Raw genomic sequence first — 19,357 nt, forward strand, 5'->3', positions numbered from 1 at the left:
ATCTGTAGGCGAACTGCAGCGGATCTGTGGTGTCTGGGATGGCGGAGGAGATGATGTTCTTCAGCAGCCTCTCAAACACCTTCATTACTACCGAGGTCAGTGCAACTGGCCGGTAATCGTTCAGGGATGAGGGTTTGCTGTTCTTGGGCACAGGGATGAAGGTGGATCTTTTGAAGCATGTGGGGACCACAGACTTCGCCAGGGACTCGTTGAAGATGTAAGTGAACACACCTGCTAGCTGGTCAGCACAGCAGCGCAGCAGACGGCCGGTGATGCCGTCTGGCCCCGCCGCTTTCCTTGTGTTCACTCTCCTCAGTGCCGCTCGGACGTCATGCTCCGCGATGCTGGTCACCGGTCTCTCGCTGATGACGTCACTGTCCTCGGTAGTTAGGCGGCACAGTGTCCCTGGCAAAGGTATTGTCACAATTTGTTTGGTGCAGGACTCAATTGCAGGACTCCAAAACTAGTGAAAAAGTGAAGAGATGGGGATTGGGATAATCAACACTGTGGAAATTGTTTGGATTGTTGTTGCACATTACCTTGTATATAAATCCACTGAACTTTTGAGTGCGTCCTGCTTGCCTGGCTGCACCTTGACACTGATGAGTGTCATCCCCACTAACATTAACTATTAACAGGTAACCCCACATTTGCCTGTTAATAGTTTAAATTTTACCGCTATGGGGTTAGCACGCTTTGTTTATCATTTATATAGCACTGCCACCTCCTCAGGTGCTGCCTTAGTACATACTGACTTGTTTACTAAGACTTTTTACTTGAATCATTTGCAGAACATTTGGTTCACCTTGGATGGTCATTGTAAAGACACATGATATTAATTCTGCTATTTACTGTCCTATAGTACATGTAGTATGATTTCTTAATTACTTTGTGAGTGTGTATCCTTTATCCATGTACCTGAACTATACCCTTTTTAATCCTTTTTGTGAGGGTGGTGGGTTGATTAGTTTTAATTTTAGTACATTTCTGTGGCTGGGTTCTGGCCCTACACTGTAAACCCGGATAAGTTCAATACACTTAAATCGTTTGAGGAAACCAATTCCCTTCAAATGATTTGAGTAATCAACCCAAAACAAAAAATTAACTGATTTAGTCAAGTAAACTTAAAAGTAAAATTGTCACAATTTACTATATTGAGTCATCGCTACCTAAAGTGTTTAAGTATTCAATATTTCAAAAATAATTTGTTTAAGTACAGTTAACTTAATATTAATAGAAAAAACTAAATTGTTTAAGTGGTGCTAATATTACAAAACTCACTTTTTTGCGTAGTGTTTAATTAAAAGCGTCTTTTAATTAAATGTATTATTATTACTAAAACTTAATATATCAAGGCAAACACACTCAAAACCAAAGACCACTAAAGTGTTTTTTGTTTTTGTTTTCTACTTTATTTATAACAAAACAAGACTTTTGTTTTCCTTTGAACAGTATTCCAATTTTTACACATGGCGCTTCTAAGAAGACATTTCTTTCAGAAACTGTCAGGCTCAGGAGGGACTCGGAGTCAGACCGTCACTAAAGTTCACGTTTTATTTACACACACAGACACCAGGTGCGAATATATACAGGTGAGGGGGCACAGGAAGAGGGTCTCCGGGAAGCACAGGCACGGGAAGAAGAGGGCTATGTACAAAATCCACTGAATCTCAGGTAGCTCGGACTCCGGCTTTAGCTCACCAACGGCGGTCCTCAGGCTGGCGAGAATCCTGGCACAGAGAGGAAAGGCAGGTAAGTAGTGGCACGACAGAAACTCAGAAAAAGGCTCAGATAGGTGATGACACTGACGAGTGTTACACAATAATCCAGCGAGGAAGCACTCTCAGCAGCCGCCTTAAGAAGTGAGTGAGATGATTGCTTGCAGGTGTCCGAGCCAGGGGCTGGAGCCGTCATGACTCCGCCCCGGTAGAGCGCAGTGCAGGGGAGAGAGAGAGATGCAGCGCAACAAAAACACTTGTAGCCATACAGAGTCAGCCGAGAAGGCACAGGGTCATGACAGAAACAAACACAATATTTCAGTTGTTCCTAGCCACTTTTTGACAAGAATTTATTTGTGGTCTCTGAGGTAGTTTTTTTTGAACAGTAAGTTTTTTGTTTGCACAATTGGACTTCCAATAAAACATTTTCTTTAAAACAATCCTTTTAAACAGATAAAACTGTGTATCACAAGTAAAGAACTTTGGTGCGACACTCTGGGTAACAAGTTGTAACAGTAAAACTTATTTTCACAAATATTTTAACTTGGAAAAATAAAAACTATGGAATAAGGAATGGCCCCAGCGAGACAATGAAATTAAAGGAATAGTTCACTGATTTTACATAATAAGATATGTTCTTACCTTAGCTTTGACGAGTTGATGTGTACCAGTCTTGTCTTTGTGCGTGCCCTCGGTCATGCAAATGGAGCAAAGCCTCTCCCATATATTCCAAATACCTCCACTTTTTGCTCCTTTTAGAAGCTACCGAGCTCCCCCATGTTTTCCCTATTTATGTAAAATTACATGAAAAGTGACACTCTCCAAGTTTAGTTTAACTAAATTTAACGTGTGGATTTTCTAAGCCGATAAGAAGGGGTACTATATTACAAGGTGTAATAACACTGTAGGAGCACTTCTTCATCCCCCCAGTAACTCAGTCTATGCTCCAGAGTGCACTAGGGTTACTGCGCGCTTGTAATATAGTGCCCCTTTTTATCGCCTTAAAAAATCTATACATTAAATTTAGTGAATCTAAACTTAGATAGTGTAACCTTTCATGTAATTTTACATAAATAGGGAAAACGTGGAGGAGCTCGGTAGCTTCTAAAAGGAGCAAAAAGTGGAGGTAGTTGGAATATATGGGAGAGCCTTTCTCTCGCACAAAGACAAGACAGGTATGCATCAACTCTTCAAAGCTAAGGTAAGAACATATCTCAGTATGTAAAATCAGTGAACTACTCCTTTAAGTCCTGGTTTTGCCATCCACTAAAAACAAAAAAAGACAATTACAAACACAATAATGACTTCCTGAACATGAGAAAAAGCTGCTCAATGAAGAGTGAACATTCAATGTATCTATGCACACATTGAAAGCTCATTTTTTAGCCTTTGGAGTTTTGGAGGAGGATCGTTTCGTCCCAGATTCAGCATAATCTGCTGGATAAACAGGAATGTATTCTTCATGCACTTTGGGTACTCCAAGTGGAGTGCATAAGTCAGTCCAAACAGGAGACACATTGCCAAAGGAAGACTGCAGATGGAATCCATTACCACATTGCCCTCTAGAAGGATCCCCAGCTGGCAGGGGTTCAGTTCTTGCTCTGGACTTCCGTTTTCACCATTGAAGATGATTCCTATTGGGATTTCAAGGTCACCATCAGCAGCATTCTACAGAGGGGGGGGGGGGGGGGGAACTGTGAGTTAACCTGTTGGTGGAGAGTAACACAAGTATAAAAGGTCAAAGTATTGTATTTCTATAAATGTTGTTTATTATTTAAGTACAAGTTAATTGTTCAAATAAAATAAAAAAAAAACAGGAAAATTTGGGGAATCTGTAAGGCTTATTGTCATTATACAACTGTATAATGAAGTTTGTCCTCTGCATTTGACCCATTCTTCAATGTTGATAAGGCAGCAACCCGTAAAGAGAATGGCGCTGCAGCGGCGCACATGTTAATAAAGTAAACTTTACGAGAGGCCGTACAGGTGCAGAGGAGCGGTGTTCAGCCCTTCGAGCCTCAGCGAGGGGCTGAGTGTCAGAGCTCGGCTGTGCAGAGAATAATGACAGGTTTATTTGTCCGTGTGAACGGCTGGAGGTGCCCGGCCGTGCTCTGGTCCTCCTCCTCTGACCGGGGCCGGAGTCCGGACCCGGGCTAACCCTGAACACGGTTTGGATGTGCTCACATCACACAATGGAACCGCGCGGTTTGGATGGACGAGGAAGATGCTAGAACCATTACGCATGAGCAGGGGTTAAGGCTGTGAGGGTTACAGCCTTAAAACATTTATAATAAATACTTTTCACTACTTTGCGGATTTCACTTATTGCGGGTTGTTTTTGGGACGTAACCCCCGCGGTAAACGAGGGTTCACTGTAGATTGAATTAGCGTGCACATTTGCGTAATGTAACATGCAACTATTTTTGCTTAAAGTTGAAATAAAAAGATTTAACTCACCAGTGTGCGTGGAGGTTTGAGGAAAAGTACTCCCTATCGACTGTAGACTGAAACAAACATGTTCAATCCCAGGCAAAACCACCAAAAACGACTTGTCTTAATTTTTCCTGACAACAAGTCCAGACGTCTCTTCGGTTCCAGTGCCGGGAAAAATATGGGAGGGGCAACAAAAACTTAAAAATAGTGAAAGTGCTTTCAACTAAACATGATCAGTAAACATCAAATTTACTTTTATTATTTGAGTGTTGAGTTTAAAACTTATTCTCTTATAAAAAATTGAACTTAAACTATTTATTAGAATAAACTTAAAATAGAAAGGACCATGTTAAATGTATTCATTTTAGTGCATCACATGCAAAACAATATAGGTTAAGTGCAAAAAGCTTCCACCAATGAGTTCTGTCTGACACAGTTATATGATTTTAGTTTTACAAAGAAAATTAATTACCATCAGTGATTATAGCTAAACCATTTGAATGCAAATAACTTTTGGGATTACAGTGTAGTTCTGTGTCTTGTCCATGTGTGATAATGTGTTGCATTGATACATACTTTCAGGATCAGTCAGTTCTCTACACAGCTGCAGTAATGACTTATTTTCTGAATATGAATCTGAGATGACAGTGAAAAAATGGTCTTTTTGGAAAAATCCATGCCAGATTTGTTTCCTTCATACAAATGAAAACTTAATTCTGCAGCATCTAGGTTCTCTGGTGAGTAGACAGAACCTTTGCGCACAGGTTGAATTTAGACCTCTGGTTGATTTGATTGACCTCATCTCCTCAGTTCCTTTTCTGTCAGACACTTTTCATTTCCTGTGCTGTTACACACAGCAGATAGGTCCTGGCAGCATTCTTGTTGATGTCTCTCTCTCTGTAGATTCATCTCATACAACACCTCTGACTGACAGTTCTGTGGAAAGCTAATCGATGGCAGGAAAACATCAGCAATAATCACTGCTGGCAGAAATCCAGAGAGCGTGACCTGATGAAGACGGATCTCCATCAGAGCAGTAGGGCAGCTCTGATGGAGTTTGTCTGACAGGACGCTGAGAGCTTTGATAAGAGTCTTTGAAAGCAACCTGGAGCCTCTGAAGCTGAGCAATCAATCAGCTGGATGGATTCATTCAGAGAGGTTGAAAAACTGATGCACTGCTGTTACTGTCTTCAAATGTTTCCATCATCAACCAACAGTTTTATTAGTCCTCATTCATCTCTAAATACTGAACACAAAGGAGAAACGTTGCTGCGTGATATTTATCAGTTTGGAAGTTTGGAAAAAAAAAATATTGCTGCTTAATATAAGAAAAATTATTTGATAAAATATCTCCCCCGAGATAACTTCAGGCTTTACTCAGTGGAATAGAATCATTCATTCACAAACATTCATATTTGTTTGTTTTTCTTCTTTTCTCCCCAGTTATGAAGACACTTTTGTGATTCATGAGCTCAGCTAAATCAATGAAATTTGGTTGTCTGCACTGTTTCCCATTATAGCTTTCACTAATTATTTACTGTAATAGGTTTGCAGTGTAGCGTTCTTGTGTTGTCTATATAGGTATATGTATATGTGTTCATTACAGATGTTTGTTTTAATAATTTGCTGTTTGTTTTTTTCTGTTTCCTGTCATTTAACTGAAACTAATCACTTAATAAAACCATGATGTGGTACTGACCTCTCCTTAAAAAGAGAAAAAGGAACTTCCTTGGACCTTTTTAGCAAGTTTTAAAATGTAATTGATCAGTAGCGACATTATAGTAGCGACATTATTAGTTCATATGACACAACATGATCAGGGGTGCAACGATGCATCGAGTTAGTTGAAAAATTCAATTATAAAAAAGATTTTATGTATCTTTTTAAGCTATTTTTTGTCTTCTTTTAGGCTATACTTGTTATTTGTAGCTGTCCATCCTAACACAGCAGGCTAAAACAGGCTAAAACAGTGATTTTACGTTAATTTACATTTGAAATGTAAAATCACAGTCTATTTATGTGAATTTAATGATATTCTAGAAGACCAGTACAAAACTGTAAAATACACAGTAAAATACTTTTATATCACGATTTTTTTACAGTGTACTTAACCCTATATATGCTACTTTTGTATTTATATTTAACTGATTACCTTTTAAATCTGTTTAAAAGTATTTTTCTTGTATACTGATTGCTGATGGATGCTAATATTTGTGAGGTGATTAATAATTAGCAGCAGTGGTATGGACAGTGATTCAGAGTTAGGAGCATGATTCCTCTTTACTGGAGCAGATCGGCGGGGAGTTACGGAAGCGTAGAGCTGCCACCCAGGCAAAAGAAAAATACAAGTGTATCACGTTATAAGGTGAAAGGTTTATTGTTCTAACAAGATACTTTTCCTGTTTGTACAATATACTATCATGTTTGTACAATATACTTTTCACGTTTGAACAACATAATATCACGTTATTACAATATACATAATTATCACGTTCGTACAATATAATATTTATATTGTACGAACGTGATCCTATATTGTACGAACGTGATAATTATGTATATTGTAATAACGTGATATTATGTTGTTCAAACGTGAAAAGTATATTGTACAAACATGATAGTATATTGTACAAACAGGAAAAGTATCTTGTTAGAACAATAAACCTTTCACCTTATAACGTGATACACTTGTATTTTTCTTTTGCCTGGGTGGCAGCTCTACGCTTCCGTACAAAAAAAATAAAATAAATGATGAATAAAAAAATGTTCTGTTTATTATCAAAAAAAAATACATTATTAAAACAAGTTGAAGCCTTAAGAAGACGCTTTCAGTTTCCAGGTTGTGTTTGCGTCCTGTGGAAACTGAGATACCAAATACCAATAATGGAATAATAGCAGTAATTTAAAATAATCTTTTACAAGTGATGAGACTTTTTATTCATGAATCTGAATTTATTGACCGATAAATTCAATTTAATCCCACCCCACACAAACGTCAGAGTCCTCCCCGGAGGTCAGGGACGCTCTGATTCCGTTCCTGTCCATCATGAAGTAGCCTCACTCAGTCTGGTTGTCTTAAATACTGTGCACGCTTTATTTTCCTCCATAGTGGTCTTTGTAACTGGTAACTGGTGTGACGTCAGCTCGTATGTGACTGAGAGAGAGAGAGAGAGAGCGAGAGCGAGAGCGTGTGTGTGTGTGTGTGTGTGTGTGTGTGTGTGTGTGTGTGGTTGGGGGGGGGGGGGGTGTACACAGACCTGCACACATTACCTGCTCTTCATCCTTCTCCGTGTTCATCACTTATCGCCAGGCAAGCACCGAGGCACCGACCAGGATCACAAACCCCGCGGAGAAGCGTAAAGTATGCCCCCCGAGGCGCTTCGGTTTGGACCCGGTGTCTGTTGTTTAATCTTTGGCGGATTTTACGTGGACGAGTTAGTGAATGGATCCAAAGGACACCGAGCCGTAAGTTGCAGGTTAAAGCTGGAAAACTTCTAGTTTGAAGCTTATTGGATTGTGATTCTGCAGCGGAGGACTTCCCACATCAAAAGCTGCTGCTGCCCGCAGAAACCGCCGGGGAGCTCTGTGAGGACCCTGTGATTTCTCGTGTAGTGGATCTCAGATCCCAGATCTCCTCCACTGAAGATCTGTCACTTCAGGCCCGTTTGTGAATACACATCTCGAAGATGAGAGGTGTCTCCTCTCTCTGTCCTCCTCTTGGTCGAATGTGGATGGATGTGGCGTCGTGAGGAGGCACTAGCCTGAGGACAGTTTGGAGTTTTTTGCCCACACATTCTTCACCTCATGCAGTTCCTTCGGCCGGCCTGGGCTCTGACTGCCGCCGCGGTCTGCTTCCTGCTCCTATTGCTCCTCCACAGCCAAATCCTGAGGGAAGGTAGTGTTTCTGTTTTCTGGTTACATAGTTACATACATATGTGCTTGTGTATGTTTGTGGTCAAACTTAGGAGCCAGAGTGCTTCAACAGGTCAGATACAATATGGGAAAAAATGTACTGAAAGGTTTCTGTCTCTGTGGTTTCAGTACCCGGAGACACTAACAGGGAAGTGCATTTGTGCATGCAGTCCCGCGGTTTTAGTCGTCTGTGCAGCGCTTGTGCAGCAGTGATATGGTTACGGTATGATGATGATATGGTAAATTAAGGCCAGAGATGTAAAACAAATGAATCAACATCAGTAGAAACGGACCCTGGTCGGGACGTCCGGGCGGGATAAGGCGCTCAGGAAGCAGTCTGAGCTCCAGCAGAGCTTCGATGTTTTTCGCTGTAGGAAACCGAAGCAATCAGAAACAATCTCAGAGATGAAACACTCTACCTGTCTATCCATCGTGCCACACACAGAGCGACTGTACGGTTCTGTACACAGACCGTGCAAGGAAATCTAATGAATGTCATGGCAAGTTATTAAACTTCATTCTTAGCAATTGTGACATTTATTTTGTTGGTCTGGTCGCTCTACTATTGCAGTGTTTCATTTCTAGACTGATGTGCAGGTTTTATCAGTAACAGACACAATAATACAAAGTGTTTATTTTACTAATGTTCTGGACTATTTTTAATCCTTGTTAAAAAGTAGTTTTGATATTTGTATGCTGATCTCTGTTGTGTTAAGAAAATATATGACATAATGTGACCCCGCCGGTACACAGGGTTTAGGCTTGTGCTAAGCTCCACTCTCTCAATGCAGGGGCATTACACTTTTATTACAATTATGATTAGAAATTAAAACTTGACCAAAATTTGATTAGATTCAAGCAGGAACTAGAAAAGTCTCTTTGCAACTCTAAAAGACAACAATCGGGAAAACAAATGTTTTTCTGATGCTTTTTATTATTTGCAATGAAAAGAATGAAGTTATTGATCTTTTCTGAGGGGGGTGGTACTCACACAATGAGGGTAGAGTTAATTTGCTCCTCTGGAGGACTCAGTAACCTTGTACCGTGTTTCACTGTGTGCTGTCATTCTTTCTCCTGTTAACTTCGTCTTGGATTCATCTGCTCTGTGACTGCATTTAACCTCTAACCATCATATTACCATCATCTATTTTTTTTAGTTTACTTTAAGCATTTGATCTTGTTTCCCCACCTAAGAAGTGGTTTAGATACTGCTACTCATCCTCTGAGACCCCTGCAACTTTCTTATAACAGGGTCATTGCTGGTGGATCCCTTATTTTCTTTACTTATCAAATTCTTCATCTTTGATAATGTTCCTTTTCTATTCTCCTATAGCCTCTGAGATCTTTCACTTTAAACGGATCTTCAGATATTGTAGTCTAGATAGTCGGAAGAATCTATCTCTTATTAGCAGTCACTATATCAGTATATGTCATATATCATATCAGATTATTCGTGATATTATTTGTGATAATATGAAGTATTTACGTGACATAAAAGTGTCATATTACAATGTTATAACAATGCCAAGTGTTTACTTGCATAATACACGTGACAGGAGACAAAGTCAGGAAAACAGGAGTTTCATCAGCAATTGCTAACAAAGCACAAAGCTTTGTAAAATATGCGAGAAAACTGTTCCTGCCAAAGGTGGAAACAGTACAACCAGGCTATGACGGCATGTGAAGAGATGATACAAGCAGCTGATGGTATGTGACCTAAAAGTATATAAATTACTCCATCAAACTCTCTCGTTAGGCTGAATATGACAGGAAGAACAAAATAGTGCATGGAAATTAGTAATGCAGTTACATAGTAGTAAAGGAGGACTTTAAGCAGCTGGTTCAAAAGCCGAACTCAACATACGTCTCGTGTAAAAAGAGACATTGAAGAGTTCTGAAGAGTTAAAAGGTTAAGTTACTTTAGTTATTATTACTCGAAATTACAGCGCTCTGTCTTTATTCCATATGTAGTGGCGACAAGAACAAAATTCTGTCACGGATACAGATGTTGGTGATCGTGACATTAAGTGCAGGCGATGTCTGTTGAACGTGACCTGTGGAAAAAAATACAAACAGAGAATAAAACGTTGCATTTGCAGGGGGATGATTTATACAAATATAATATTATAATAAATCTTTTATTTAAATTTTTTTTTATAGATTTGAATAATTGCTGTATGTGTGACAATATTCACGAACAGTTTTGTGGCGATTGGCCTGCACATTGAGGAAGAAATAGTGTACATATATGCAAACATACATAATGATCATTATAGTAAGAAGATAGATAGATAGATAGATAGATAGATAGATAGATAGATAGATAGATAGATAGATAGATAGATAGATAGATAGATAGATAGAGAGGGAGAGAAAGGACAGACAATGGTCTTAATTTTGTTTGCACTAACAAATAAATTGTACTGCTTACAAACTCCAGTCACCAGTAAAACATAATAAATATAATTGTCATTCTTGAAACATTGCATTATTTACATCTTTAGCTGAGTGATTCTTGCCAAAACAAGCAGCACTGCAGTCGCCAACACTGTGAAAATTTCAGTGTTCAGGTTTGTTCTGTGGTGGATAGTAAAGAAAAGAAGGAAGTGCAGAGCATTTTTACGAAGCCTTGTCCCTGAAGCACCACACACACAATGCTCCAGCTTAGTGTTGGAGTCCCACTCGTACTTTGCATTCACTAAAAACACTGATATAAAATTGCTCAGTGATCCAAGTGGAAAAGCACCACAGCGTTTACTTTAAAGAGAACAAAAAAAAAAAAAAATCAACCTGTTCTGCTTCCATCTCTAGCAGCACTGATTTTTCTGTGGTTGTCAGTACTAGTTTGCAAAAAGCACCTCATCAGGGGGTTCTGCAGTGTTGAACATGCCCCTCCTTTGGGATACCAAGAGAGCAGTAACATTAATAAGCTCAAACGTTTCCAATGAAAAGTGAAAATGAGTTAATAAGTTGTGATCAGAAAGGGCCAGTAAAAATTAAACAATGTCTTTTGCCTCTATGGTGTAAGCTGGATCGTGTCCAGTAAGTTGAGCAATTTTAATTTTGGAAAAGTGGACAAAGTTGCAAGGAGCCAGATCTAGTGAACAGGTCAGCTGATGAGCAAACATTTTGTCGATGTAGCCTAAAAAATGCATCTTTAATACAGTTTGTGCCAGCACAGTGTCTTTGCTACAGCCTAGTGCAGCCTCCATGTTGTTGTAGGCTTTCCATAAATATGATTGCAAAAGTCTTCATCAGCAGCTTCTGCAGAGGAAAATCTGCAGGAGAAAGTTTATATTTTAACATACTAACAGTCATGCTGCATCATGTTCACCTGCAGAAAAACAGAGAGAAACATCTGGATGTATTATAATCAGTGTTTTGTTAAGCTGCATTAACACTCAACGACATCATCAGCTGTAATATCAAAAACTGGAACTGATATTATAACAATTTGCATCAGCCAAGAATACAGTGAGAACATATTCAGTTCTCTCATCTTTGGTTAATACTGCACATAAAATCTGCAGTTATTGAAGTGAACTTATTTTTTGTTTACTTGTGGAGTGAACTGAAAAAGATTCCAACGATAATAAAAGTACAGTGAGGGTAGCATTAGTTAGTGTCTTGGTAGGTCTAATGACTTTTCTCAGGGCCTCATCTTTAGCTACTGTAGGTCTTAACATCCATCAGGTCACTTTTCCAGCTAGCCAGTGTTGAAGAACCACTTGCCACTTTTGAGGCATGGAGTAAAAGCTAACAGTCTTTCCTTGGTTTTTGTAATTGCTATTGCCAGGACACAACAAAACTGAGCCCACTTTTTAGACCATACAGTGTGAAAACTGTAATACATTTATGTTTTAAATTATGGACAGTACAAGCATTTCATGCCCACTTTGAGCTCAAGCCCCTTATCCTGTGAAACCAGGCAGACACTCTTTCTACCTTTATGACTTTCTCTTCCAGAGAACTGTTTTGGAATATTTTGTCATTGGCGGTGATAGTGCTGGGATTAGGTTCACAGCTTAAGTTGTTATTATTGTAGGCTCAAGAGACTGGGTGATTTCCCATAATGCACTGGGCTTGACCACTTCCCCCTTTTGTGCTACTATTGCACAACATTAAATTTGATCTACTCTTGCTTGTAATTTGTGTTATGTCCTGTTTGTTATTGTGTTTACCCTATGCAATCCTCTGGTGTCCTCTTCCTCTTACAAGGCAGTTCTTTCTTACCACCATCACCAAGTGCCTTCATAGGAGATTGTTAATTTAGTCTTGTCTCTGTTTAATATTGTTTTTCTACCACAAAGTGTGTTGAGATAACTATTGTTGCTAACTGTTGTCTGCAAAATGATGCCCACCCCACGGACATGCCAGATTAAAACAGACTCGCCTCCAACCCTAAGCTACAAAAAACAGCAAAAACAAAACAAAACAAAAAACAAAGTTAATCATAAAGGCAGATTATAGTGGCAGGTTGTGGTTTTTGCTCAGGGAGCGGTCTGAGGGAGGGCTGATCAGCACAGGTGTTGTACATTCACTAATCCCACCTCTCTCTTGTTATGCGGTAGCCTGCTGGGACCTTGAGGCTCTCTTGCACACAGACTGAGAGGTTACAGCCAGCTTAATAAAGAAGAGCTCAGTTATGATTTGTGTGCAGTTTGGTGTGCTGAGCAGTTATAGCTGAGCACACAGTCTTTATGGTGTGACTGAGGAAATTAACACTGTAGTGTACATCTGAGTGTGTGCTGAGGAGACCTTATGGTTTGTGGGATGACTGTTAAACGGCAAATTTCCCAAGAGAGGTGGGAAACTGAGCACTGTTTTATTGAGTGTAACGAGAGGCCTGTGACTGTAAGAGATTTGGGTTTTGTTTTGAATTCACACACCAGTAAAGACAAAAACTTGAAGAGGGGAAAGAAATGCAAAGAGACTTTATTTTTGAGAAGGGGAAAAGTTTACCAAGGTTTTTATGTTTTCTTGGAACCAATTTCACACCAGAAGTCTAGTCTGTGTGGTATGTAAAAACCACATAAGATTTCAAAGGTTGAGGGTAAAATTTTAACAATTTGTTGTATTGCTTTTACACCCGGATGTATTTTATGTAATAAAATGCAAAGGCCTGAAAAATGTCCTTTTCATGATTTTGCACTAGCTGCATGGTAGTTAGCTTGTTTTGATTAAAGATTTTCTTTTAGTTGTGTGTGATTCAGGGATTTAGGCAGACCTGAGGACTGTACTATGAAGCAGGACTTTTCCTTATGAAGTTAAGTTCAAGCCTAACCCTGGGTTTTCAGTAGAGATGGCACGATACCACTTTTTTATGTCCGATACTGATACCGATATCATAAATTTGGATATCTGCCGATACCGATATGAATCCGATATAGTGTGTTTTTTAATCAATAAAACTGTTTTTTTAATATCGTGCTGCATTTTGTATAAGTTCATACTCAAGTTTAAATAAACAACAACACTAAAGCTATTCTGTTATACCTGTATGTAAAAAACACACTGCACCCAAAGTATTTCATAGTTGAGCAACACTGATCAATCTAATAAACTTAAACCCACTCCATCCTCCCTATTCTGGTATTTTAAAGAGTACTTAGAGAAATATTAAGCAACCTAACTAATAGGGTTGCAAACTCCCAGCAAAAAAAAAATAAAAAATAGGGAGCCACCCCCCACCCTCCACCTCATGATGCTTAATCTATGTAATCAACTTTAATTTGATGCAGGGTGAAAAAAAATGCAGAGAAATAAATTATTTTTCAAGAATAATTAAATAGATTCAACATCTTTCTTCAACAGAATTGCAGAATTTACCGATGGTACTTTCCCAAAGGAAAAAGTACTAACTTGCATAGCTGGACTGGCCATCGGGCATACCGGGCAAATGCCCGGTATGCCCGATGGCAATTTTTTGTTTTTATGGGCCGATGGATTTTTTTTTTTTTTTTTAGGAAGGGTATAAAAGGTATGAAAGGTGTTGGATTGGCCAATTGGTCATGATTGACTCTGGGCTGGACCAATTACAGCAGAGGAGGCCGGATGCACCCTCCCCCTTGTTTAGCAATCACGTGATTTTCGCGCATTGCATGCCGGGAACTCGTGGCAAAACAATCCAAGTACCGCATCAAATGCAAGCGTTTGCAGCACCGCAAAACGTTCATTCTCCGGTTCCAATACCTTCTTGTTTTTTCTTTGGCGCACAAAAAAGGAATGTACAAAACAAAAGGAAAACAATGCCGGTCCGTACAAAGACAGACTCGACGAAAAGACAAAGAAAAGATACGAGGAAAAATCAAATGAGTGAAAGGGTCAGACCCTTACGAGCACACAGAGTGGACAAAAGACGTCAGCGTGCTGCCCAACTTTCACCACGCTCATATTTATAATTATACGGTTCTTGGAGTGAGTGCATACTGTTCTGAAGGCAGGACTGTGATGCAGTTTTCTGCCTCGCCACTAGAGGGCGCGGCCGTTTTGTGAGTAATGTTTGACTGGGATGGAAAATGGTGTTCATGAAGGCAGTGTGAATCACAAGTTATGCTCGAGAGCAGTTTATGTGGGTTCAATGAGAGTGTGCGTCCATAAGATTGGTGAGTTACAGGATATTTCTTGTGTAAGAAGGATAGCCTGTATGTTTTCTTGCTCTGGACGTCCTCTGTTTGTACATTTTCTATCAGCTAAGTTATCGCTAAGCTAAGCAGGCTAAGCTAAGCTAAGTTCGCCTAGGCCAAACTGAGTTCAGTTTAAGTTGGTGATTTGTTATGTGTATTGCCTTCTTTAGTTGGCATCATAAGTGAGTGGGGCACAAGAGTTAAGTGATGGGAAGATGTTTATTTTCTTTGTTGTCAAATATGGTTCAGACTATAAGTAAAAGCCGCCAGCTTAGTATTAGGGCCTATAAGACAAGTATGTGGCTGTAATATGTTATATGGTGATTATTGTTGTCTATAATTTGATTGTAATTTGTATTCTATTTTCCATTCTGTTTGTAGAACCACACACACACACATACCCACACCCACGCTAAATCTGCCATTAAAGAGCTGAACGATCATCCCCTGTCCTCGTTATTTTCTGGAGGGTCATAGTGGCACTTGACCTGTGCACACCCTGCGATCACCACTGTAGAACTGAACCTCATATCAGAAATCATCACAACACATACACTCATGAAGTTTAGTAACTTCAGGTCACTGCAACAAGCCCAGGTACAGTTTACCGACGGATGCGTACAGGACCTTGAAATGCACCGTGTAGAACGAAAGACCATTGTACGAACAAAGGTTAAGTTTACCAGTCTCACAAATCGTCGTCATAAATACACATTCGTTAACCGTTTATTAATAGGACCTTTGAGCTCAACGGTAATTAATTAGTAGTGGAAATAATTTCTGGTAGCATTACAGAAATGTAGCAGTGACAATAATATTGTATGCTGTAATCGTACTGGGCAATTAGTGATACAAAACAACTGTTTTACCCTGTGAATAAAAGTATATGTTTTTGTCAATGTACCATGGTAATAACAGAAGCGAAACGCAATATTGTGTCAGGACAATTCACTATTTATGCACAATAAACAAAGGAGCATAGAGCAACAATTTCTGTTCAGTGCCAGACTTGCTTGTAACCTATGTCACTAATTATGTTATGAAAATGACGTATTAACTACTACAAAACTCTGACCTTTGTGGGAATGCTTGGAGCAGACGAACATGTGAGCTGGAGTGTTCTGAGACATTTATTATTATTATTAAACGTCTCAGAATTTGGTATATCCAGACCATCCGTCGGCTCTTACTTCGGAAACATGGCTTAAAAAATTTCTCTTCAACGACGTAATCTGATAAAAAAAAACGATCTCTTTGCCCGTCGGCTTCCCGTGGCTGTCATGCGACCGGCTATTGCAGTTAATAATACAACAGCTTCTTGCCATTTTTTTGGGTTTCTTTTTATTGCTGTGTAACTGAGTTCAATTGAAAGCCTGCGTGCGCTAGTACCTCTTGCCACAAGTTCCCAGAATCTTTTGCGGTTTTACCCCTGAATGACGTCACATTTTAAATCTTTATCCTGGTGGGCCGGTCTCTAGTCAAAATGCCCGGGCCGATTTTTTGTCCCAGTCCAGCCTTGTGTGTAGGGTATATTAGACTTAACAGTTACTATATAGAGTAATGGACTTCTATACATTTTACATCAGATTAAAACTTTGGGTGTAAGATTCAGATAATTATTTATTAAAAGCTAGACATTTTAAATGAGAATAAGAAAGAAAAGTATGTCTTTGTGCCCCCTTTTCCCTGTTAATGCCCTATCGGCATTAAATTCTAACAACAGCTTATCAAGCTTAAACGTGCTGCTGTTGTTCAGCAGCTGGTTTCCTCTTTCTGGTGCAAAGTGGGCCAAAAACAAAGAAGAGAGACGGACTCGCAACAGAAAAGCTGATCAGCTGATCATTAAGCAGTTTCCCGATTGAAGTAGCAGCAGGAAGGGGAGGGAGAGAGAGGCAGTCGCTCCATATATCGGTTGTTAAGCTTAACGTGGGAATGCTTTACAAACATTCAGAGATGAACTTACACACTTGCTTTACTTCTCTCTGGGATAACTTCCTCAGATGAAAGCCGCTCTATCACGTGAGGCATACTGCTCCGACGTGCTACGGTTATGAGCAGAGTTATGCCGTGTCACAAGTTTTGTGAGGTGCTTTTTTGATATTTAATGGATCGGATTACATTTTTTATTTCTCCGATCCAGTAATTTAGGTCAGTATCAGACCGATACCGATACGTAATATCGGATCGTCCATCTCTAAGTTTTCAGTATTTTTTTTTACAGGGGTCCATTGCCATGGTAACCTTAACTTGCAGCAAACTTGTTTCAGATTAGAAATCAGCTGATCAGTTCTCTAGAAAGTTGTACCTCCATTCCTGGAAGAACCGTGAGAGTTGGAAGGTTTACATTTTTTAATAGAGTCAAAAGTCTATTTCCCATTCTGTGTGATGTATTGAATATATATTTCTATATGCAACTTTATTCATTTAAAACAGTCTTATGGTTCTACTGCCCTGCGACAGACTGGTGACCTGTCCAGGGTGTACCCTGCCTCTCGCCCTAAGACAGCTGGGATAGCCCCCCCCCCCCCCAACTCCACTCCTCTCCACGACCATGAAAAGGAAAGGTGGAAGAGAATGAACTACTTGTTTATAATCCATTATAATTCTTTGTATATAAATGACAAAGCTGTGAGTAGTAACTCACAGAAGTCAGCATTTTTGCTAGTTTTCCTTTATGACTTAAAATAGGCTAATGTGTATTACTATACTATACTAAATACAGGCCATTTTACTATAGCATCTCATTTCCAGTTTTACTGATCCATGTGCTTAAAGCACACACATTTAATACTACAGTGCTTTTCTTCTCTCACACACTGTTGTGTTGTTTTCAGTTATTGTGCGTTTCATCTAGTTTTATTTTGTGTTGAAAAATCAGCCACTTTGTTGCCAGTACACTTATCAATAATTGTGGTTGGTCAGATACTACAACACCACCTCTTTAATGTGAATGCACAAAGGAAACCCAAGTTGAGCCAGAGTCATGTGATCGCTGCTGTTCACGTAACAGAAAGCTGGCCTCGGTATGTTGAGCTCGATTCATAGTACAAGCCTCGAAAAGAAACTGTCCTTGATGTGACAATTCCACTCTGGCTCTTTGTGAAAGTGATTTTTGACATTTCTGATCTGATACCAGACTTCTTTCACACTGTGGGTGATACCTGGAATTAGTCATGTTTCATAGATGTTACTGTTTTTATTTCAGGTAGAATATGCATTTCTGAGGCAGCCAGATGCAACATAACACTGGCACATTTAAAGTTCTCCTCAGTCTCTGATGTATGACAGGAAAACAATAAAATCCCCTCTGCTCTCCGTGAAGCAGAAACTTGCTTTTTTGTTTTTATTCAGCAGCTGCTTCCGAGTTTCTTCATCATATGCAGATGTTTCAGATAATCAGTGCTGCTGCAAAGAGAGGAAAATCATAAAGTCCAGCAGCTGCTCATTGAAATTCATCAGTCATAGCTCAAACAGAGTCAAGTGAGCAGCTGCACGTTTGCAATGATTCTGCAGAGTCGTTTTTGTAAAACGGTCTGCCAGTTTACATGACATCAAAACACAAGGTAAAAAAAGCACAGTATAAAAGATCAGTTGTAGAACGTTGTTTTGGTTGTCTCTTTTTCATTGATCATCACAGTGTGAAACACTTTAATGAAGACAAACCGCAGATCAAGTTTAATTTCCTTATGCTGTCTGTTTACTTTGTGTTTCCTTCCTTTTATCTGCCTGCTCATAAAGCTCGTTTAGATCCTGGAAACAAACCTGTTATGCAGCAGACACGCTGTTGTGCCTGCGGTGTTGAAAGCTTAACTAAGGAACCTTCAGAGCCCAAATTAATTTTCAATGCTCCATTAAGTTGAGCATATATTCATGGGAATTATGAACACAGCAACTGAATGAAAGAGGGAATCATCAGCTGTGGAAAAAAAACACACAACAAAAATTAAGAAAGCGAAAAGCTCCAGAGAGTGTAATTGGATTTGAATAAATGGGTCTGGAGGAGGCACATCAGCGAGTGATTCAGCGGTAAGCATGGAAGTGTGACAAAAAAAAGCCAAAACCCCCTTGGCTCAGCTAGACAAGATAGGATCTGTTGCCGTGTGTGCACAAAACACTGACAAGCTTTGATTTCCAAAATAAAAGTGTCTTCAGCAGAAACACGAGCTCAACTGAAAACATTCGTTTTAAAAAAGTTAAACTATATGTTCCTGTGCAAAATAGAGGAGTCGGACTCCAGGGTTTAAGAAAGGGTAATATACAATTCAAAACCTTAAAAAAAAATCCTATTTGGAAGCAACACTGAATGTGACTGACGATGGCAGCTTCTTTTGAAGGGTGGGTGGTTAAAGTCTCATCACTCAATCAAAACGAGGGGTTTATTTCTGAAATACCAATGTTCACGATGCCAACGCTATGTGGTACATCACTCTTTTGCACATGCAACACTCTGTCATGTTCTCGCAGGTCATGTAGCTTCTCTGCAGCTGGCTGGTTGTATGTCACATGTGTGCAGCATATGCTAACATGCTTTCTGTGATTGTTGTTACAGCAGACGCTGTCACTTTCCATGGGCTTCTATATTTAAAAAAAGCAAATAATAATTTTTAATAATAATATATTGCTGAATATTATATAATAATAATATTATATAATAATATTGTAGTAATA

At 39.4% G+C, this 19,357-nt stretch overlaps 1 protein-coding gene and 1 long non-coding RNA gene across 4 annotated transcripts in view; one reads left to right on the forward strand and one right to left on the reverse strand.

The window, feature by feature from the left end:
- Positions 1 to 1,540: 1,540 nt before the first annotated feature.
- Positions 1,541 to 1,958, reverse strand: LOC113027408 (uncharacterized). The gene is made up of 2 exons (XR_003273047.1): positions 1,810 to 1,958; positions 1,541 to 1,730 (listed from the first exon to the last, which is right to left on the reverse strand). It is a non-coding gene; the product is annotated as an uncharacterized LOC113027408 (long non-coding RNA).
- A 5,449-nt stretch (positions 1,959 to 7,407) lies between these two features.
- Positions 7,408 to 19,357, forward strand: part of LOC113026223 (protein FAM19A5-like) — a 50,439-nt gene continuing 38,489 nt past the window's right edge. For 2 of the 3 annotated variants that reach the window (XM_026174748.1, XM_026174749.1), the window contains exon 1: positions 14,489 to 14,668. In XM_026174748.1, coding sequence (XP_026030533.1) covers positions 14,575 to 14,668 — 94 coding nt within the window. In that variant the 5' untranslated portion in view covers positions 14,489 to 14,574. Of the gene's footprint in view, positions 8,047 to 14,488; positions 14,669 to 19,357 lie in introns of those variants that run through there. The other variant, XM_026174750.1, reaches the window with a different exon arrangement.

The sequence above is a fragment of the Astatotilapia calliptera genome, chromosome 7, assembly GCF_900246225.1.
Source record: "Astatotilapia calliptera chromosome 7, fAstCal1.2, whole genome shotgun sequence".
NCBI classification, from domain to species: domain Eukaryota; kingdom Metazoa; phylum Chordata; class Actinopteri; order Cichliformes; family Cichlidae; genus Astatotilapia; species Astatotilapia calliptera.